This window comes from Mustela putorius, unplaced genomic scaffold, assembly GCF_011764305.1.
Source record: "Mustela putorius furo isolate JIRA1106 unplaced genomic scaffold, ASM1176430v1.1 tig00000460_pilon_pilon_pilon, whole genome shotgun sequence".
In the NCBI taxonomy this organism is placed as follows: Eukaryota; Metazoa; Chordata; class Mammalia; order Carnivora; family Mustelidae; genus Mustela; species Mustela putorius.
The window spans coordinates 13860472-13881907 of record NW_025421389.1 but is presented as its reverse complement, the minus strand read 5'-3'; the positions used below and the strand labels follow the sequence as shown (position 1 = coordinate 13881907).

The 21436-nt window shown below is 53.3% G+C and overlaps 1 protein-coding gene across 5 annotated transcripts in view; it reads left to right on the top strand.

Moving 5' to 3' along the window:
• The window catches only part of ST3GAL4 (ST3 beta-galactoside alpha-2,3-sialyltransferase 4), a 34281-nt gene extending 14931 nt beyond the window's left edge, over positions 1-19350 (top strand). For 4 of the 5 annotated variants that reach the window (XM_013055025.2, XM_013055027.2, XM_013055028.2 and 1 more), the window contains 10 exons: positions 8308-8383; positions 8683-8755; positions 9170-9250; positions 10081-10178; positions 10404-10464; positions 10993-11088; positions 11185-11374; positions 12099-12242; positions 15404-15547; positions 15845-19350. In XM_013055025.2, coding sequence (XP_012910479.2) covers positions 8308-8383; positions 8683-8755; positions 9170-9250; positions 10081-10178; positions 10404-10464; positions 10993-11088; positions 11185-11374; positions 12099-12242; positions 15404-15547; positions 15845-15931 — 1050 coding nt within the window. In that variant the 3' untranslated portion in view covers positions 15932-19350. Of the gene's footprint in view, positions 1-3450; positions 4981-8307; positions 8384-8682; positions 8756-9169; positions 9251-10080; positions 10179-10403; positions 10465-10992; positions 11089-11184; positions 11375-12098; positions 12243-15403; positions 15548-15844 lie in introns of those variants that run through there. The other variant, XM_013055026.2, reaches the window with a different exon arrangement.
• The last annotated feature ends 2086 nt before the right edge of the window (positions 19351-21436 follow it).

Here is a 21436-nt window from a genome sequence, read left to right as displayed (position 1 = left end):
AACCTAGTGTATGGCTCCCCCTTACAACAAACCTCAGTGTGGACCAGCCACACGGCAAAGACTCCAGAGCCACAACTGGCTGGGGGCCACCGTGGGGGACGGGGCAGGGCTGGTGCTGTCCTCTGCTTTCAGAAGAGGCCTGTGGAGGCCAGAGGAGGGAGGGGACTGGCCGTGTTGGTGGTGACTTGAGTTAAGCCCCAGCTCTGGTAGTACCTTTAGCTTTGGTTCCCTGGGGCCGAATTCCTAGGGTCCTGGGTGGGAGGTCTGAGGAGGGAAGCCTATCCCAGAGCCCCTGCGGGGGGGCCCTGGGGTAGGTCTGCAGCCCCACCAGATTTTTCCTTTTCTTATCCTAGCTCTGAGTCCGTCCTGGTTGATTCTCTAACCTGTCACACAGCTTCAGGTTTCTCACCCAGACAATGGAATTCAAAGCCTCTACCCCACCCGCGCAGACACCAGAAGTATGATTTTCAAGTGGTTCCCTCTGGTGTCTTGTGACCAGCAGCTGATAAAGTGGGTGATACAGTGTTTCTATCCAGGAGGCTGCAGGGCTGGGCTGGTTGGGGTGCGTGATGGCAAGGGGAAGGTGGCAGCCTGTGGACCCCAAGGGTGGGGAACAGAGAAGCTTCTGTGCTTCCGTGGGAGGCCTACCAGACCCCTTTCCCTCCAAGCTTGGGTGGCTGGACAGATCGCCCCATCTGCCCACTCATGGGCCTTGAGGCTATTGGCCAATTTCTCAGCCCTCTGCTGTCTCGCGTGAGCTGGGGCCAGGGCAGGCCTCTTGCACTGCTCCCCGCGCCACCCCCCAGCGCCCCCCGCCGGCCGGGGTGCACTGTGGTCACACTGTGCTATTCTGTGATGGGGAGAAGGCAAAGTCTTAAGGCTGTGTCCTGCAAGGTCTTGGGTCGGAGTGGATAGAGCGAATCTCAGACTCCTGGTACTGCCTCTTCCTCTCTGGCTCCAATGACGTCCCTGACGAATTGATCATTTATTGATTAGGTGAATTTGTACTGAGAGCCTACTGTGTGCCAGTCGCTCTTCTAGACATGGGTGATACGGCAGTGAAAACAACGGAAAAATCTTTACAAGCAGGGGAGGGGGACCAGAAATGTTGGATGTGTATGGGATTTTTGATGGCAGGTAGCAAAAGTGTATAAAGAAGTCAGTGAAGAGATACCGAGCCCCGGTCTCTCTTGAGTACATAAGAGGCCATGGAGAATTTTTGTGCTGAGAAGTGATGCAAGTAACTGACCTGTCCTGGAGAATTGCCTTTAGCTGGCCATCTCCATCCAAGAATGAGAGATTAAAGTAGGTTACCCAGTGGCCTATGTCACCATCTTGCCTTACCTAGTGATTGTATTAGCTACATTAATTTCACCATCCTGCTTGAGTGTCCTGTGGAATGTCAGCCGCGGACTCTGAGCTTGGAGGAAACAATGACCCTAGATTCCTAAGGGGAAATGTGGGAAAGCAGGTGTCACGTACAGTCCTCTTGGGATGGACAGGGTAGCCACCCGAGCTAGGGCCCAGGAGGCCTGGCTTACCAGCTGAAGGATTCGAGTCCCGTGCTAGGGATGTGATGTGATAAGTGAGTGCAGCCTTAGCCAGCATTCCTGGAAGTCTGGTGTCCAGATGGAGGGCAGCGCTAATCCCGTGGCTACAGTTGTATGCACTGCAATCATGCTGGAGAGCTTCCCGAGCAGCCCCAGGCCATGGCATCGGATAGAGACTGTGTCCCACGAGGAAGCTGCCTGAGAGGGAGCACGGGAGGCTGCTTGTAGCTGTTGTAAGCATTCGAAGGACTTGGATCTGATAGAGGACCGACTTCCGTTACCTGCTCCGAAGAATAGCCTTGGACATTCCAGGGACCACGGAGTCTAGGGACTCGTTCCCTTACAGGAGATCTGTTGATGCCATAGGGGGTCGGGGGCTGGACACGTGGGCTCTGGAGCCAAGCAGCCGGAGTCGCAGTCTTTGTCCTCACAAGCTTTACCTCCCTAGGCAAGTAGCTGACCCTTCTTGAACCCTGGGTCCCTTTTTCTGCAATGTAGGGCATGATCGTGCTTAACTTATACGGTTGAGATCACACTTGGACAGCCCTTAAAAATGTCTAGCGGAGTAGTTCTCAGCATTTTGTAATGTCTGGAGACAATTTGGTTGTCACAGCCGGGCACTGGGGTTCCTGCTGGCATCTGGTGGGTCAAGGTCAAAGATGCTGTTAAACATTCTGTAGTGCACGGACAACCCCCAACAACAGTGACTTATCTGGTCGCCAAAGCAATGGCGAGGGGATGGGGACCTTTCTGGTGTCCCACAGGGTAAGTGCGCTGTACATTTTAGTAGTTAATAAGGGATGTAATGCGTGTTTAATCTCTTCTGAGTGCTTGTGTGTCAGATGTTTACAAAACATCAGCTACCTTCTGAACTCTATAATAGAGTCTGAAAATACAAAGAACTCTCCCAGACCACAGAGGTCATAATCTCCTGGGCCAGATACAAAACACATATTAATATAACATAAAATTGTATTAGGGGATAAATCATCTTGTGTGATCCAGGTCTGATAGACTCTTGGTATAAACGAGCCTCCAGTTTCAGGTCAGTAGATAGTGGGCGAGACATGAAAAGCAGTAATTATATAACATGAAATTATACTACTTGTTAAGTGCCAGAAGCAAGTTATAAACAATATTTGATGAGAAGAAAAACATCGGTTCTTAGAAATATCGTAAAAGACTTCACAGAGGAAGAGCCCTTTGGACTGGTGCTGGAGTGGGGTTGTCCTTGGGGGAAAGGGGCTTAGGGTATCCTGCTGCAGAGGTGGGCAGAGGGGAGGGGGAAAGGCAGCTCCCGCGGTGTGCTTGAGAAGAGGGTGGGAGGTGTGCCTTCAGCACCTAGGGCCCAGGAGTAAAGGCTTCTGATGGCCACTAAGGAGCTTTGGCTTTTCACTTAAGGAATGGGAGCCATTGAGGCAGGAGGGTGGTTTGTTGGAGATTATTTCTTGCAAGCATAGTTTGTTGGCAGTTCCAAAGAAAGAGGTTGAATGAGGAAAGACATGTGACAAAGAGACCAATTAGGAAGCAAATAAATTGGGATGGGATCTAGACTTGTTGTGTCTCAAGACCAGGAGATGAAGGACTGTATTCTAAAACATTTCTGAGGGGCATCTGGGTGGCTCAGTCAGTTCAGTGCCTGCCTTCAGCTAGGGTCATGATCGCAGGGTCCTGGGATCGAGTCCCGTGTCAGGCTCTCAGCCCAGTGGAGAGCCTGCTTTTTCCTCTCCCTCTGCCGCTCCCCTGCTTATGCACTCTCACTCTCTCTCCCTCTTCCAAATTAATTAAAAATCTTAAAAATAAAGTGTTTCTGAGGCTCTAGACCAGTGGCCTTCATGCCGCATCTGGGTTTTATTTTATTTTATTTTGTTTTGTTAGTAATTGCTACACCCAACATGGGGCTCGAGCTCACAACCCTGAGGCCAAGAGTTTCCTGCCTCTCCAACTGAACCAGCCAGTCACCTCTCAGCTGGGTTTTGTAAAACCTCACATCCCCAGTGCCTCCCACAAAGCCAAGCATTCAGTAGTTGCTCAGTGAGCTGGTTGGAATGAGGAAATGGGGTAGAATCAATCATGTTTAGTAACTGTTTTGTGGGGATGGCGTGAGGCGGGGGCAGATGTTGGAAGACTGAGCTTATGATCCTGTGGGTACGAGAGTGGATGGGGCAGAATGGGAAAAGCGGTCTAGCTGGGGACGTGTTAATTGTGGAGAGTTAAGAAAGGTGCAGGTAGAAGGGCCACCGTCAACCAGAAACACGAGGGTGGGATCTGGGGAGGGTCTGACTCATCAGGGTAGGAGCAGCGGGCAGACATCTGAAAATGAATGAACTTGTCCTGTAAAAACAGGCGGGAGAGCAAAGGTTCAAGGACAGATCCCTGGAGAATGCCAGCCCTTAGAGGAACTGGGGCCAGAAGAGACTGTCCCCAAGAGAGGGAAACAGGGAGAGTCCTGACTCAGAAGCCACAGGCATTGGCCGACAGTATCAAAGGCTTCAGAGTAGGAGGCAGAGAAAATAGACGTTCCTCAGGTTTGGCGTGGCTGCTGATGGCTTCAGGAGGAGGAGGAGCCATTTCTGCATGAAAATCCCGGTGGGAGCCGGGGTGGGGTCGGATAGGGCACCGATACAGAAGTGTGACCAGCGGAGGTGAACATGCAGGGATGGCCCAAAGAGGAGGTGGAAGCAGAGAGGGCTTTGTTTTGGGGTGGGGGGGGAGATCGAAGTCTGTTTAGTAGGAGTGAGGGGGAGAGAGTGGGAAGAAGCAGGGCGAAGGGGGATCCCTGATCGGAAGGGTCCTGGCGAGGGGAGTGGGGATCGATGTCTGGTGGAAGCACTGGAGGGAACAGGAGGGCTGGCTGAGTCGAGATGGGGCAATCAGGCAGCTCCAGTGTTTTCCTTGCAGAAACAAAGGGACAGTGACATTGATTATGTGAGTTGCTCAAGGTCTCTGAACCAATAAGAACGGAGCTTCTGCTTCTCCCCGCCTTGGTCTTCCCAGACCCTTGCTCGGGGACAGTTGACCTTATCCCTTAGCTGGGCCCCAGGGCTCCAAGGGACCTGGCATCACGCTGTGCCCTTGGGCGGGTGCGCATTCCGTTCCTCCTGCTTCAGGTAGCAGGTGGGTGCCTGCTGTGTGTGAGGCGGCGAGTGTCCACCCAGCCCGAGGCACAGTAGCCGCTTCGGGGGCCTTCATGCTTCACCCTGTGCCCTGGGCTCTGCCCTCCAGCGAGGTCTGGGGCCGTGCTCACGGCCTCAGGTCAGCGAGGGACTGCTGTGCTATTTAGCAGAGTACCTGAGAGCCCGCGGGCTTCCTGCCTCAGGGTCAGCTTTGCCTAGTGTGTCGGGGAAGCTGGTCACCCTGGTGGCTGGTGGCAGGCAGGAGCTGCTGCATGTTGGACATGAGTGGAGCGGAGTCCTGCTCTCTGGCTCAGGTACTGTCCTGTGACTTTCCCCGTGTCCTTTTGTACCCAGGGGTCTGGTCAATAATGCGGGGCGGCCCACAGCTGGGAGAAGGCTGTGGGTCCACCTGGGGCAGCCGCCACCGGACAAGCTCGGGCACTAGGAATGTCTGTTGCTGCCGGGCTCTGGTCAGGGCTTGGCCCAGGGAGGGGAGGGCTGGGCTGATGACACCCAGACTGGGTGGGTGGGGGGGTCTTGGGGCAAACTCTAAGCCTCAGCAGTCTGCTTCTCACACACCAACACCGTTTGGGAACCAAGACGTCCATCGCCGGGCAGGCTTTCTGGGGAGCAGGTCAAAGGGGGCTAGTTTCCGTGTTGCTTGGGATCCGACTAGTCCGCTGTGTTCACCTCCCGCTGCCAAAGGTCTCCACCACCCCGGTGGGGCCTGGAGGGCGGTCGAGTCTGTGTCTTTCAGTTACTGTGGAGCTCGCTCGATGTGCTCGCGTCTATGCTGGCTTCCCCTTAAGAGAGGTGGGGGAGGGGGGTTGGTTTTTGTTTTGTTTTTCACTTAGGAATGCCTGGACACTGCCTTTAACACATTAAATCAGAATCTTGGAGACTGGGACTGAGGCCTCTCTATATTTTTAAACTCCTCAGGTCCTGGCCTTAGGCTAGTCAGGCCAGCAGTGTTATGACCTACTGATACAAAGGGAGCTGCCAGGAAATGGAGTGAGTCCTGATGACGAAGACAGAATGGAAGGGAGGAGAGGGTGAGGTTCGTGAAGTCGGGAGGTGTTCGGGCTGGGAGGGTCCTGGTGTGGAGCTCTGCAGCACGGAGTGTGCTCCCCGCAGAGCGGCCGGGTACCACCTGGGAGCTGGTTAGAATTCGTGTCCAGCCTTGCCCACTGAGTCAGAAGGCACACCTTAAAGCCCGAGTGGCCTGCTTTGGCCGTCATGCGAACATCCTCATCGCCCTTGTCCTGCTCGGTGGTTCCGAACTCTCAAACCTTGTTAGAATCCCTGGAGGCGCTCGAGCAGATTCCGCTGATGGGCCAGACGCATCAAGTCCCAATTTCAAGGTGTACGACCCAGATGCTCTTAATTATCTCTTATTTTTTAAAAATGTTAGCACCCTAGGCGATTCTCCTGTCAGTCAAGGTCAAAAACATCCACCTGAACCAGTGTTTCTCAGGCTTGAATGTGCCTGTGACTCAGCAGGTGATCTTACTCAAGTGCAAATCCTCATGTTGTCAGTGTGGAGGGGCAGGAGAGCATGCATTTTTTTTTTTTTTTTAAGATTTATTTATCCATTTGAGAGAGAGAGAGAGAGCACAAGCAGGGGGAAGGAAAAAGGGAGTACTCCGGCAGACTCCCCACTGAGTGTGGGCTCGATCTCATGATGCTGAGATCATGACCTGAGCAAAAATCCAAGAGTCAGATGCTTAACTGAATGAGCCACCCCGGTGCCCTGAGATTATAAATTTCTAATAAGGTGCCCTAGTGATGCCCATGGTGCTGATGTGATTAATATATTTTGAGCTGCAAAATATATATTTTTTTGTGGACTCAGAGCAGAGCATGGGGGCAGAACATCGTCTCCATAATATAAATATATAAATATTTCTACACAATATTTATATATCTAAAATATGTTTTAGGCTAACTTCCCAGTTTCACAGCCAAAGAAAATGAGGGTCAGAGAGGGACAGGTGACCGCACCACCACCACCACCACCACCAAAGGTAACCCAATGTGCCAGTCATCAGTAGTACTTCCTGAGCACTGGCTATGTGCTGGGCCGTGTGCTGGATGCTGGGAATCAGACAGACCTCATTGGTACCTTCACGGAGCTCAAACTCCAGTGGGGAGGACAGAGAGCAAGCAAGTAAGTAACTAGGCTCAGTATAGATCAGGAGAAGTGCTCTGGATCGTGCCAGGGTGAGGAATGACTTGGCAGTGACTGAAGGAAGAAGGCATGCCACTTTCGGAGGAGGGGTCAGGGAAGCTTCTAGAACCGTGACTTTCACTGATGTCTTTTAACTACAAATCCAGAACTTTACTGGATAGGGTCATCCTCCATCCCTGCTGGGGTTTGGGGATGGGCGCTCCTGACTCTTCTGAGGATGCCTGGCTCTGGTCCCACACCCCTCCCCCCACTCCCTGCCAAGACTCTCATTCTTTGGTATTTGTGGACTCAGAGCAGAGCGTGGGGGCAGAGCATCGACTCCATAATAGGACAGTGTTCAGGATAATTGATTTATGATTAGTAACAAAAACCAGCTCTCATCCTGATGCTGTCTCCTGCCCTGAGGAAATAATTGGAGGTTTTCCAGGTCTCCCTGAGAGCTGGAGCTTCCGTCCCTGTCCCAGTGGATCCCAAGGATCACCTGAGCTGCTTGTGAAAATGCCTGTCCCAGGTCCCGCCCTTTCTGATTTAGCAAACCCCGGGAGGAGCCCTGGAATCTGTGTTTGCAGGAAGCCGCCCAGGGTAACTTCTGATTCGGGTGACGGGGTGGGGAACACTGTGTGGATGACAGAAATGGCGCCTGGCATCCCACACCTCGTGGTGTTCTGTGCAGGCTGCCTAAATTGTTTCCCCTGTGACTCTGCAGTGTGGCCCTGGCTGAGTTTGGGTGTAGGGACCTCTTTGCTTATGTGTGTTTAGCAGCTGACCCCCTTCCAGAGCCCTGTCCTTGCCATGCCAAAGTGTCTCCCATCTCCTCTGACCAATGCCCCGCCCTCCCATTTAAACAGTTGCCCTCATGGAACTCCATCCACCCCGCCCCCCCAGCACTGGGAGGATGAGAGCTTGGACCCTGTTTGCATTTAGTTAGAATCTAGAAGAACTGGGGACCATTCACAGTCCCAGTGCCAGGCCAGAGTGGATCTGTTTGGCTGGAGTGGTGAGAGACTGAGGATGTAGAGGTGGGTGGTAGCAGAGACAAGGGACTGCTTTGGATGGCGGAGAATGATAAATGTCGCTGCCTAAAATACAAATCATAGCCACGTACAGTTCACTTCCATGGCAAAGGTGTGTAGAGTTTCCCATGTGCCTCCTGGAGTTGGCCCCTCCCAGGTAAAACTGAGGAAGGGGACCAAGAAACCACGCCAGGGAAGCTCGAATAGGCCAGTCTGGCGTGGGACCTCATCTTTGAGGAGTGGGATCTGGGTTCCCTTGCTCCACCTGGACCCCAGATGCTGCTTTCAAGGGATTAGAGGATGTCTACTCTCTGGGTGGTCACCCCGGAAGCAGCTCTGTGCCTTCTGGAGAAGGAAAGGCAGGCTGCGGTTGTGTCCTCCAGGCTCTAGGTAGAAGGTTTCCAGAGCTGACCACACACCTGTGACTCCTAACCTCCTAGGTGGCCCGAGGCAGCCGGGATGACAGCTCTCCCCAGGAACCCTGCTACCCGCTGAGAAACATGATCAGCAAGTCCCGTGAGTGTTGTCCCGGGGCTCCCTGACCCTGAAGGATGGGCCCCCCAGAAGCAGTCTTCAGCATCTGCGACCCGCTGGGGGCTGTGGAGGGACAGACAGATGGCCAGGGGGCCCTCTGTTCATCTTGAAGGACCATAGAAACACAGGCTCAAGCCCGGTGCTGGAAAACCACAGCTACGCGAGGGCCGGGGACTGGGTCTGTTTGAGTTGGAGGTGGCAGGGGCCCAAAACAGGGTCGGTGGCCTGGGGCTGTCTCTGCCTATCCCTGCCTCTAGCTCCTCTGTGCATGTGCCCTGCAGGCTGGAAGCTCCTGGCCATGCTGGCTCTGGTCCTGGTCGTCATGGTGTGGTATTCTATCTCCCGGGAAGACAGGTACTTGGAGCTCTGGGTCCAGCTTCCCGGTCCTTCCGTTGGTTCTTCTCAGCAATGGGCTCAGGGATGGAGTGTCAGGGGGTGGCCGACCTAGTGGGCCTGGGAGGGTTCAGAGGGCGAGGGTATGGCCCCTTCCTTTAGCTGTTAGCGTGAAATCCTTCCAGGAAGGTTAGGTAGTGGGTTCGGGGTGCAGGGTTTGTAACGCCTCATCAGAGCTGCTCAGAGAAAGGAGAGCTGGATCTGCTGTGAGTTGGTCTCAGAGTGAACTTGGGTTGAGATGATTCTACCCTGTGCATCACTTTCTGGGACCTGGGGACCTATGTCATGGGAGAAAGTGGAGGCTGCCTGGGACGCTGGCCCCTGGGCCGGAGATGTCTAACTGGAGCTCCTGCCTCCTCCCTTTTCTGTCTCTAGTTTTTATTTTCCCATCCCAGAGAAGAAGGAGCCATGCTTCCAGGGGGAAGTGGAGAGGAAGGCCTCTAAGCTGTTTGGCAAGTAAGTTCTTAAGGCTGAGGTGGGGCGGGCATAGGGTGAGGTGGGTGGGGAGTTTCAGAGGGTGGGGGCCTCAGTGCTGGCGTAGATGGAGGGGAACGTGTTAGTGGACATGGGTTAGGTGACCCGTGAGGGGAGGAGAGGCCCTTGAACATACAGATATATAAGCAATATAGGAAGACAGAATAATTATGTTATTATATACAATATTATATAATATATAAATATAATTTTTAAAATATTTTTATTTATTTGACAGACAGCCAGAGAGGGAACACAAGCAGGGGGAGTGGGAGAGGGAGAAGCAGGTCCACGGGGGGCTCCATCCCAGGACCCCAGGATCATGACCTGAGCCAAAAGCAGGTGCTTAGCGATTAAGCCACCCAGGTGCCCCATAAATATAATTTATACATTGAGTTGGAGGTTTCAGGGGCCCCAAATATTATATATTATACCTTACTTTTATATATTATAAATAATGTGTTTATTATATATAATGTTATTATATATTATACTTTTATATATTATATAAAAACATAACCATGAATATATATTACTGTATATTAAAGTATTTAATATATTTAAGTATATAAATATATAGTTTATATAACATATATTATTATACCATAAAATATCATATAATTATATCACTAAAATATCATATGATTATATATATTATATTAATACATGATATATAATAACTATTATATGCAATATTACATACTACTATATATGACATATAGAATATTAGTCAGGGGCCTCACCTGACCCTGGCTTCTGGCTTCTTTAAGATTAATCCCTTTCTCATCCCGGCCCTGCGTTCACCTCTGTAGCTACTCCCGAGATCAGCCCATCTTCCTGCAGCTGAAGGATTATTTCTGGGTCAAGACACCGTCTGCCTATGAGCTGCCCTACGGGACCAAAGGGAGTGGTAAGAGTGGCTGGGTGAATGGGCATGGTGGGCTCACCTCGGCCATGCTGCTTCTCGCTCTCTGCTGCTCATGGTCCCAGTGCCCACGCTTTGAACCAGGCTCCGATGCTGAGGTCAGGGGTGGAGGGGGCAGCAGAGGCTCTGAGGAGCAGTGGAGGGAGAGCTGGCAGCCTTTGGGAAGCTGGCTGTTGTCATCGGCCCCTCTCAATCTGCATCTTTTTGTAGAAGACCTGCTCCTCCGGGTTCTAGCCATTACCAGCTACTCCATCCCAGAGAGCATCCAGAGGTAAGGAGACAGTCCCTGCCCCGAGTCTGGGCACCTTCTCCTTTCTGCCTCCCAGAGATAGTCATGGGCCAGCACCTCCCAGCGAGGCTTCCTATCTCTGCTCCCCTGGGGCCAATTTGACCCTTCTTTCCAGCCTGCCTGTCTCCAGGGGAGGCAGGGACGCCAGTATCCACGGCAACTGGGCCTGGGCATCTGGGCACCGGAGCAGGCAGGGTATTGCCCTGACGACATGCGGAGCTGGGTAGGCGAGGGGGCTTTGAAATGGGATTTCTTATTAGACCCCACTAGGAGCCTTCCCTCCTCTCCTCCTCCACCTTCTGTTCTCTGCTCAGTTCCTCTGCCATGAAAGCTGGGGAGTCAGCAGGACCCTAAGTGGGACTCCTTGGAGATGCCAGGCTCTGTGGGGATCAGAGGCCGAGGCAGCTTGGGAAGGAATCCCAAGGCGGGCCCCAGGCAGACCCAGATCAGGAGTTAAGCAGCACAGGCGCAGGGGTCTCCCCGGGGGCTGATCACCATCTCCCACCGCAGTCTCAAGTGTCGCCGCTGCGTGGTGGTGGGGAACGGGCACCGGCTTCGCAACAGCTCACTGGGGGACGCCATCAACAAGTACGACGTGGTCATCAGGTCTGTAGCTTGGGCGCTCGTCCCTTCTGTTTGGGAGGGACTGTCAACAGGCCCGTGGGCCTCCACATGACGGGCCTCCTCCTCCCGGCCTTTCAGATTGAACAATGCCCCTGTGGCTGGCTACGAGGGTGATGTGGGCTCTAAGACCACCATGCGTCTCTTCTACCCTGAGTCCGCCCACTTCAACCCCAAAGTGGAGAATAACCCAGACACACTCCTCGTCCTGGTAGCTTTCAAGGCGATGGACTTCCACTGGATTGAGACCATCCTGAGTGACAAGAAGAGGGTGAGCGGGGACTCAAGGGAGGGGAGGGGGCGGGGCTCCGAGACGGGACCCTGCCTGTCTGAGAAGCTCACGCTCTACAATGTCTGCCCTGTGAAAGAGCCCAGGAGGGGAAGGTGTGAACTCCGTGTTCTGTGGGGCTTCCGAGAAGCCACCACAGCAGCCAGGGTCTGACAAACTGCGGGCATGCGGTGGGCACTCCAAGCTTGAGGCTGCCCGGGCCAGGGAAGCTGCCAGAAAATGTGTGTGCCAGTGAGACACCTGGGAGGAAAGCAGCTGGTCAGTAGTCCTCTCCAGGCAGGGGTAGGCTAGAACAGGAGGTCTGTCCTTCTGGGTGGTGTCCCCTGTGTCTTTTTCTCATCTAGTCAGATGCTGACACTGGTCCCATCAAGCATTTTCCCCAAGGGTTTACGCAGCCCCACGCTTAAGCCCCTTCCACCTGTTTGGTGGAAGTGGGCAGTAGTTGGACCCGCTACCCTACACAGCTTGTCACTGCCCACCCCGCCCACCACCAGTAGGGTCCTCCCACCTCACCCTACTCTTCTCTGGTCGCCCTTTCCCTCTTGGGTGCGGGCCTGGCCTCCACGTCCCTCCCGGTTCACCCTGCACTCCTGGGGGCCTCCGCCATCACATGGACCCCATCTGCCTGCTGAGCACAGCCCGGCTGGACTCGAGAAACAGGCGTGCCCACAACCCTATCTCTCCCTTCCAATCGTATGCCCCACAGGTGCGAAAGGGCTTCTGGAAGCAGCCTCCCCTCATCTGGGACGTCAACCCCAGGCAGGTTCGGATTCTCAACCCTTTCTTCATGGAGATTGCAGCGGACAAGCTACTAAGCCTGCCCATGCAGCAGCCGCGCAAGATTAAACAGGTGCATGGGGTGTTGGTGGGTGGCGGTGGGTGGCGGGTAGGGAAGCCAGAGGTGGGAAGCTGGGACAGGATGTTTCTAGAGGCTTGGGAAGCCCTGGAGGACCCCAAGAGGGGGAAAGTAACAACAGAGACCCCAGTTTGCATTTGAACAGCCCCCAGACGGCCTCCCGCCCCACACACCCCTGTATTCAGTCCAGTGTATTTGGCTATGGGCGGGGAGAGTTGGGGGGGATGTCTGCTGAGCAGGAAGTTAGGGGAGCGTTTTTACAAGGCTCAGGGCCAGAGTTAGAGGCTTTGGCAGGCGCTGGTCAGAATTTATAAACTAGGGAGTTGCTGGAACAGTCTGTGGCCTTGACTTTAGAATGTCTGCAGTTGGCTGTGAGGTCACTTTATCTGTGATCTTATCTTGGAATGGATTCCAAGCTTGAGCTTCGTTTTGTCTCGTGTGCCCTGCTTCCGTGCCATGTGTCAGGTTGGGGAGTCACAGTACAGTTCTGCAAGCTGTGGTTTGCGTTTTAGCCCTACCTTCCCAAGGACTTCCACACGTGCCGTCTGAACTCCTAGAGAGGCCGTGTGGGATTGTAGTCATCGGAGATAGCTAGTAAACATCGCCAGGACTTGGCTGTCCTGCCTCTTACTCTGTGGCCTTGGGCAGATTGGCCACTGGGAGCCTTATCTGTGTGGTGAGGACGGTGTTCAGTGTTCGTACTGACCTTTTAAGGCCCTTGTAGAATTTAAAAACACAATTATATAACACACCTATCACAGAGATTAGTACACAGGGGATGCTCACTGTATTTGCCAAATTTCTCAGCAAAAAATTTTATTCCTCACTGAATATCTACTCTGATCCAGCTTAGTTTGAATGCCTTCTTTTGTGGCTGCTCAGTCCCTGGCCCCACGTTTGCACGCTTGGGGTGTAGGACATGCACATTGCCCTGAGGACACTCAGTCTAGCAGAATAAACATACAGGTTGCAACATGGCGTGGCAGAATGCCCTAGTAGGGAGTTGTTCACAATGCTAGAGGACCTGAGAGGAGGGGCAGACCTCTGCTGGGAGTCCCCCCGCCCCCAACCAGAGGAGGTGGTCTTGGAGTTAGGCCTTTGAGGGGTCATGGAGCCCATCAGGCAGGGACTTGGAGAAAGGGTATTTCCTGTGGCAAGACCAACCAGCTCCTCCAGCACTGAGTTCTAGCACAAATGAAGTGGAGGGGAGCAACAAGGAGGCGTTTTATGCCCCTGATCGGGTGTGTGGCAGAGGGAGAAGGCTGGAGCGGGGAGACAAGAGAAGAACCAGGACCCACCTTCTGACTGTGGGAGGGGGAAATGGAAGGCATGCCCTGGATATAGCAGCTTCGCATTGCTGCCTAACAAACCACCAGAGCTGAGTGGCTTTAAGTACTGCCTACTGATAAACTCATAGTTCTGGCCCTCGGTGGTCCAGCGGGGCACGGCTGAATTCTTATCTGAAGGCTGGAGTGGGGTAGGGGGAACACACTTCCAGGGTCCTTCTTGTCAGAGGTATTTAGATCCTTATGGTTCCAGGACTGAGGTCCCATTTCCTTTGCTGGCTTTCAACCTTGATACCCTCAGCTCTTAGAGATTGTGTGTGTTTCTTTTGAGAGAGCCCCTCCACCTTCCAGCCGGCAACGGCACGATAAATCCTTCTTGTGTGTCCCAGCCCTGACTTCCTCCACTGCCGACCTCTAGACCAAGATGCTAAAGCTCAGCTCATGAGGTCAAGCCTGCCAGGATGCTCTCTCTGTCTTAGGGCCAATGGCCCCTATAGGGCAATTGAATATCATGTCCTACGTCTCAGATTGGTAGGTTCCACGTGCACCCAGGGGTCACTGGGGGCTATTTTAGTGACCTCCTGCAACACCATTTATTTTGCAGGTGAAGTTGAGAGATTTCTCATAATTCTAGGTTTCCAGCTTAGACAGTTGACTGGGTGGTAACATGCTTAACTAATATAGGGAATTCAGGGGGAGAGGAGTCTGGCGGGTTCTAGGAGCCCGTGACCAGGCAGAGCGGTCTAGCAGGCCCCGGGAATGTGGTTCAGCGAACATGTGAACTGGGTAAGAATGTAGTGGTAGTCAGAACAACAGGAGGGGAAAACCCCAGCAGGAAGAGACAGATGAAATGACGGCAATGCTCAGAAGGGACATTGGGCCAAACCTGGGCTGGTCCAGGGAGCGGTTCGTAAATGGGAGTGGGCGGCAGAAGCGGTCAGGAAGGCAGGGTGTTGGAGCTGAGGAAGGCAAGATTTGGGACGCCTGGGTGGCTCAGTCGGTTAAGCGGCTGTCTTCAGCTCAGGTCATGATCCCAGGGATCTGGGATCGAGTCCCACATGGGGCTCCTTGCTCCACAGGGAGCCTGCTTCTCCGTCTGCCTCTGCCTGCCTCTCTGCCTGCCTGTACTTTCTCTATCTCTCTGACAAATAAATAAATAAAATCTTAAAAAAAAAAAAAAAGGAAGGCAAGATTCATGAGGTTAGGGTGTCACGTTGCCCATCCCCGTGGACAAATTAGGGATGGAGAAAGTAGGTCTCCCCCTTCCCCCAGAGCAGCCCATAAGGTGGGTGGGAACAGTGCTGCTGTCCCCACTTCAGGGAAGGCGAGAGCCCATCCTCATCAAGGGCCACACAGCCCGTGAGTGGGGTGGCCCCCAGGTTTTCTGAAAGCGGTGAGGGTTTCCAAGGCAGAGAGCAGAACCTTTCCATTCCTTGAACAAAGTTGTCAGCCTCAGTTTCCCCATCTGTAAAATGTGTCCACCTCCAAGTGCTTTTGTGAAGACCGGACACACTCGTGTTCTGCAGGGTAAAACGCTCAATGCGGAATCACTGCCTCGAGGCCCAAGCCTCGAGCCCTCCCATGGGCTCCCAAGCCCTCCCCGAGGCGTGTTGGGCCGGTCTTCCCAGCCTGGAGTCCCTGAGTTACCTGTGACTACTTACATTTAAATTTAAGTTAATTAAATTAAGTATACAATTAAATAAAGTGAAAGAGTCAGTTCATGTGCATCTGCACCAGCCCCGTGCCCAGAAGCTGCATGTGGCTGGTGACCGCAGTGTAGACGGCACAGAGGAAGAACATTTCCGTGAAAGTTTGTTGCGGGGATGGGTGCAGGGCCCCCTCTAATACCTACCCCCCCAACCCTCTCAGAAGCCCACCACCGGCTTGCTGGCCATCACGCTGGCCCTCCACCTCTGCGACCTGGTGCATATTGCCGGCTTTGGCTACCCAGACGCCCACAACAGGAAGCAGACCATTCACTACTATGAACAGATCACACTCAAGTCCATGGCGGTAAGCGGCCCCTGCTTCCAAGCCGGCTGGGACAGAGCTGGGGACCCCTGGGGTGGGGGTGAGAGTGGTGCTAAGGGCTCGGATGCTGCTCGAGGATCAGAACTGGAACTCAGACCCCTGATCTTCTGGCCGGAGTCCTCAGTATCTGGCCATACAGGTCGTGCTGTTCTTGTGGGAGCCAGCCCAGGGCAGGGAGTTCCTAGAAGTACGGGGGCTGTGGGGAGCATCAGAGAGTGCTCCTTGGGTCGGGGAGGTCCCTGGGAGTCCCTTAGTCTGCTTCCTTGGCTGTCTCCACAGGGATCAGGCCACAATGTCTCCCAGGAGGCCTTGGCCATCAAGCGGATGCTGGAGATCGGAGTAGTCAAGAATCTCACATTCTTCTGACTGGGGCAGAAGCTGTATCCACCTGTCTGCCCACTCTGCCGCCTGAACGACCCCATCCGTGGCTGTGGGGTGCCTGGTGACCCACTTGGACTCCCCCTCCCCTGTGTGGAGAGGGGTCCTGGTACTGGCCAGGCCTGAGTCAGGGCCGTGCCCCTGGCTGTTCTCAAGGCGGCTGGATCTGGTCAGGGTGGAGGCCCCGGGGTGGCTGGAGGCCATCGGAGGCACGGGCTTTGTGCCGTGGTGCCCCCTCTCCACCAGTGCCGGGGGCTTATTTAATGGGCTATTTAATTAAAGGGTAGGAACGTGCCACGGGCTGGTCCCATGGCCTCAAGAAAGGGGCAAAATACAGTGTTCTGCCCACTTTTGATAAAAACACAAAAGTGCAGGGCCTGCTAAAGCCTAGCCCCAGAGCAGGCCTCCCAGGAGGGCAGGGGCGTCTGGAGCGGGTGGGTGCCCTTCGAAGAGGGGCTGCTACCTCCCAGCAGGCATGGGAAGAGCACTGGGATGGGGGTCCCACAGAGAATGGGGCCTCATCTAGAAAAGAGGTTTGAAACCTAACATTAAACTATTTTTCCTAAAATGGGAGCAGTTGTAACACCCTGTGTCCTTTAGGTTGGGGAGGACATGGATGGGGGCAAGTGGGTCATGGCAAGAGGCACCCTCTCCTAGCACTAGACAGGCTTGGTAAAGACCAGCAGTGTCTCTGGGACCCTGTGGGACCCAGAGGAGGCCACGGTCATTCAAGAAACAATTACTGGGTCCAGTGCTTGGTGCCAAGTCATTCATTGTCACCCTGGTGAAGCAGGCAAGTAGGTGGCACCCAGAGTGGGCTGTCTGCTGGACACCCAGCCTGGCATTCTGCATCCTGGTTTACATCCCAAAGGTAGGGAGAGGCAAGAGGATGCCAGAAGGGAGTGGCGGAAACCCATCCTCCTCTCCCCGCTCCCTCTCTCTCCCCCTCCAGGCCTTCCTTTCTGAAACCTCATGCTGGGAGGTGTGTGTTTGAGGACAGGGGTGGAGTAAGACAAAGGAAGCCAAGTTTCCTTTCTCAGATTAAGTGGGAATCATAAAATGGAGTTTACAGAAGGTCCTGCCCAGTGGCCCAGGCTGCCAGCATTGGGATGGGCAGGGTTTGGGCCACGTCTGAGGGATTTGGCAAGGCCTTTCCAGCCGGTTGCCGGGCCAGAGGACAAATGCTGTTTTCCCTGGGTTTCTAGAATTAGGAGAGCCCTGCCATTTGCCTGTATCTCCCTGCTTTGTTCTCCATCTTTCCAGGCCCTGCTTAGCTGCCAACTGGGCATCTTTCCACCCCCACAGCTGTTCTTTACATCTGGAGCCAGAAGGGAGAGCTGGAACTCCCCCACAGGGAATGGGACTCACAGCTGTGTTCCTGGCTTTCTCGGAAAGAGTTGCAGCCTTGAGGTTTTGAGACAGTGAGACTGGGACAGGACAGATAACGAGGGGCAGAGATCTGGGAGAAGCAGGGGAAGATGACCCACTTCTGGGCCGAACGTTGGAGAAGCCTTGCAAACAACCATCCTCAGGCCACAGAACAGTCCTGAGGACCATCCCTGGGCATAGAATTGCCTGCTCTCTCAAAAGCCTGCTGGCATTACTTTGCTAACCGCTCTCTCCCTAGGGGAGAAGGGGAGTCTGAAAGCAAATACGGCCCCAGCCTCTGCAGCCCCTAGCCCTCTCCACTCTACAGGGGCAAGCTTTGTCTCCCAGGCTTTGACCTGGGTGTTGGTGGTGGGGAGAGTGGGGGACAACCTGTTGACTCCAGCAGGGGTGTGAACGTGTGCAGGGATCTGAGCTCTGCTTATCCCTGGTGCCTGCCTAGCAGCTTCTCGTGAGGGTATTCAAGGGAGTGTCCATTTCCCCATCCAGGGCCATTGAAAGTGGCTGTCAGCACATATGATCCAGCTGTCCTGGACTGGGGCCACTGCCTATTACTGAACACTCCTAAACTTGAGCCAGAATCGAGCACACAGGGATGGGTCAAACCCCCCACACCTCCCCCCAAACTCCACACACATGCATATAGATGAGGGAGCGTTTTACATTCTTGTTGGGTTACGCTTCTGATGCCATAAGCAATGACTTTCACAATTAATATTGATAAGAGTGTCTGTGGGGAGGGGACAAACACATCTAGATTGGCCATTGTTCCTTTGGGTGGGCTCAGCTCTCCCCAGTGTGCCCCAGCCCCAAGGCACATTGCAGGGTGCCTTAGTAACCGGTCCAATGTCAGAGTCAGAACGGGGAGTAGAGCTTTGATTTGGAGCGGCTGGATGGGGTTTTCGGTGTTCTGAGAAAGGGACTTCGTTCTTCCGTTAGCTCAACCAGTGGGAATGAACTGCCTCCCTGTCTGCCTGGTACTGATTAAACAAACGTGCCCTGAAAATGAGTCAGGAGGGGAAGTAGGGAACACGATGCGAAAGCATGTGAGTGCACGTCTACGCATCCGGGTTCCACACCGGGCTCTGGCATGTCATTCTGTATGACCGTGGGTCAGTCATTTCTCCATGTCTATGCTCCGATTCCTACATTGATTGAGCTGGGAGGGTGGTCCAGCCATTGAGGACCACTTACAACAGAACCATCTGGGGGTGATTTAAGAATGCATACCTGGGTCTTATCCAGGCCGCGGGGGAGGCAGCCCAGGAATCTGGAAATTTAACAAGCACCCAGCATCACTGCTCCAGCAGTCTAGACTCCAGGATGAGCTCACGGCCTCTCTCAACTCCAGGGTCTGGTCTGCGCGCACAGCCCAACCTAATCCCTGGTGTCCTTGAACGGTGTTAATTAGGCGCAGGCGCGCTTCTCTCCCGCTGGCCTACAGGCAGCGGAGCAGCTAAGGCGCTGGGCTTGCCCCGCCCCCAGCGGCTGAGGCGGAGGCCCGGGCGCGCATGCGTCTTGGGAGCGGGTTGTGGGGCTGCACGAGGGGCGGCAGGGGGCAGCAGCGCTGGCCAGTGTGGGAACCGGGTGGGGACGGGCGGCGACCTCCCGCAGTCCACCCTGGAGTCCTCTGGGGCACTCACCCCAGCTCCCCGCCTCCTCTGAGGTCGGCGCCTCCCTGGCAACCAGCTCAGGGCCTGGCGACGGCTGCAGAGGGAGGCCTGGTCGGATTGGGGGATCTGAGACCCGGGTTTGCTCAGCAGGTGTAAACCAGGGTTCCTCTGCCTCCGGCTGGGCCTCCTTCACGTGACCTACGTTGACTTCACCTCAGAGGCCTGAGCAAGAGGGACTTCGACCGCGAGGGAGTGGAAGAGATTTGCATCCAGTGTGGACAGAGGGGGAAACTGAGGCCCGGAGAAGTGAAGGGACCTCCAGCGCGACCTAGCTGGGTCAGACAGAGTTCAGGCCTTTTATGTAGCTCAGGGGCACATTTAAATAAATGATATTCTATATTCACATCACATGGTGTTGCCTTAATTTTGGACACTTCGGGTTTTTATTTACACTTTCTGAGGACATAAGTACATCCAGTTGCATTACCCCAGAGGCAGTCTAGCTTATGAAAAAATTTGAGCTCGGAAACAGTTCTGTCTTTGAGGCGGCAAGATGTAGTGCACACAAAGTACGGATGGTCGGATCGTGGGTTCTCCCTGCTGTCATGTAATTAGCCAAGTACACCTCTGCTCCTCCATCTGTGTCACGCGTGCCTGTGTCACAGTGAGGTTTTAAGGATCTAATGGGAATATGGTTGTGACAACATTGTGCAGACTGTAAAGTATGATATAAATATTAGATTGGAAAGCTGCCTTGCGTGATGGAAAATCCCGGAAAGCATTTGAAACAGGTGAGGTATACATCTGGAGGGCCAAAATACTTGCGCAGTTACTGAGTAACATACAGAAAAGTCTTTGTCTTCAAATCACCCACAACAAGTATGACATTGGTGAAATGACTCAAATGTAGGCTTTGCATAATCAAACAGTGAACAGTGAGTTCAAACTGCTCTCTGGCAGTGATTTTCAAGCTGAAGTCAGATGCCTTCAGGGGTTTTTGGAGAAAGTGCTTTCTTGGGCAACATGACCCATTTTGATGGCATTCCAGAAGGGGTTCCTAAGCTAAGGTTGACAAGGTCAGTCTCAGAGTTGGGATGCTCTCCTCTACACCCTCTGACCTTCTCGATGTCTTAATTATAGCTTCAGACAACTATGTGTTCGTTTTGAGCATTCCCATGGTTCTGTACCCAGACACAGTTCCAGGAAAATTTTCCAGCTTAAAAGTCTAGGGAGGGATATATGGTGAGTGTCTGTAGTGATAGCCTGTTTTCCGGTCCAGTTCTTTGGCAGTGAGACCCTTGGAGGATCCTGTGCCCGAGAAATGAACCTTGAAGCTCATTAGGTGTCAGATTTGGTGTGGGGAGCCCAAATGGATCAGAAGGCTCCACTTCATGGAAAGTGATTACAGAGAAGGTGGGAGCAGGTGGGCTAGACCACAGCCCTGTCCGGGAGGGTCAGCACAGAGGGTATGACGGAAGTTTTTTTGGGGAAAAGACTGTTGGGGGTGATTTTAGGTTCCTGGAGAAGACCAACATTTTAAAGCTCACCCACCGCTCAGCAGAGACACAGCTTTTTCTCAAGAATATGGCAAGACCCGGCTGGGCGGAGCTGGGCGGAGGGAATGAGAGAAGGCTCTGATGTTGAAATCACCCTAGGGGATAGAAGTTGGAATTACTGAACTAAGCTATTCCAGAACTATCTATTATTCTGAGGCTTCCTAAAACACTATTTACACACATCACCAACTTTAACACTTAAGGAGTATCTTCTCTTGCTTAAAGATATGTTTCTCTCCTGAGGGGGGGAAAAAAAAAAAGAAAAACTCACACAAAAGTAGAAGTTAAGAGTCTGGTAGGGAGATGGTACCCAGTTCTTTTTCTCGGTAGGTTTCTGTCCCACTGCTGTAGGCGCACATGGCAGGAAAGCTAAGAAACTTTTAAATTAAAAGAGAGGAGGTTCTTATCAGAAAATTCCTCCTTCGTTCAGTACTTCTCTCAAATGTGATGTCCAATAGTGTCACGAATACACTGCCTGCTGGTCAAATTTACACAGGGGGTGAAAGTGGTATCTGTTAATTTAATCCCCCTGACAATGTCTTTGCCTAACTGAAGGTGACCTTCTAGAGGGTGAATCCCCATATTCAGCTCCTTTTCTCAGTAGCACTTGTTCCCTTGCATAATTGGTAACAGATTTCGGAAGAAGCCCCCGTTAATTAAGACCTAGAATCTTCCAAAGAAGGCCTGTTTCCTGAGACTCCGTTTACCTTGTCTTTGAACATTAATTAATTAGATTCATGACACAGAGGACAGTTAAAATGGAGCATTATTTGAATGGTTTCCTAGCACTCCAAAATATGTCCAAGGCCTGGGACGCCTGGGTGGCTCAGTCGGTTAGGCATCTGACTTTGGCTTAGGTCATGATCCCAGTGTCCTAGGATCGAGTCCCGCATTGGGTTCCCTGCTCATCGGGGAACCTGCTTCTCCCTCTGTCTGCT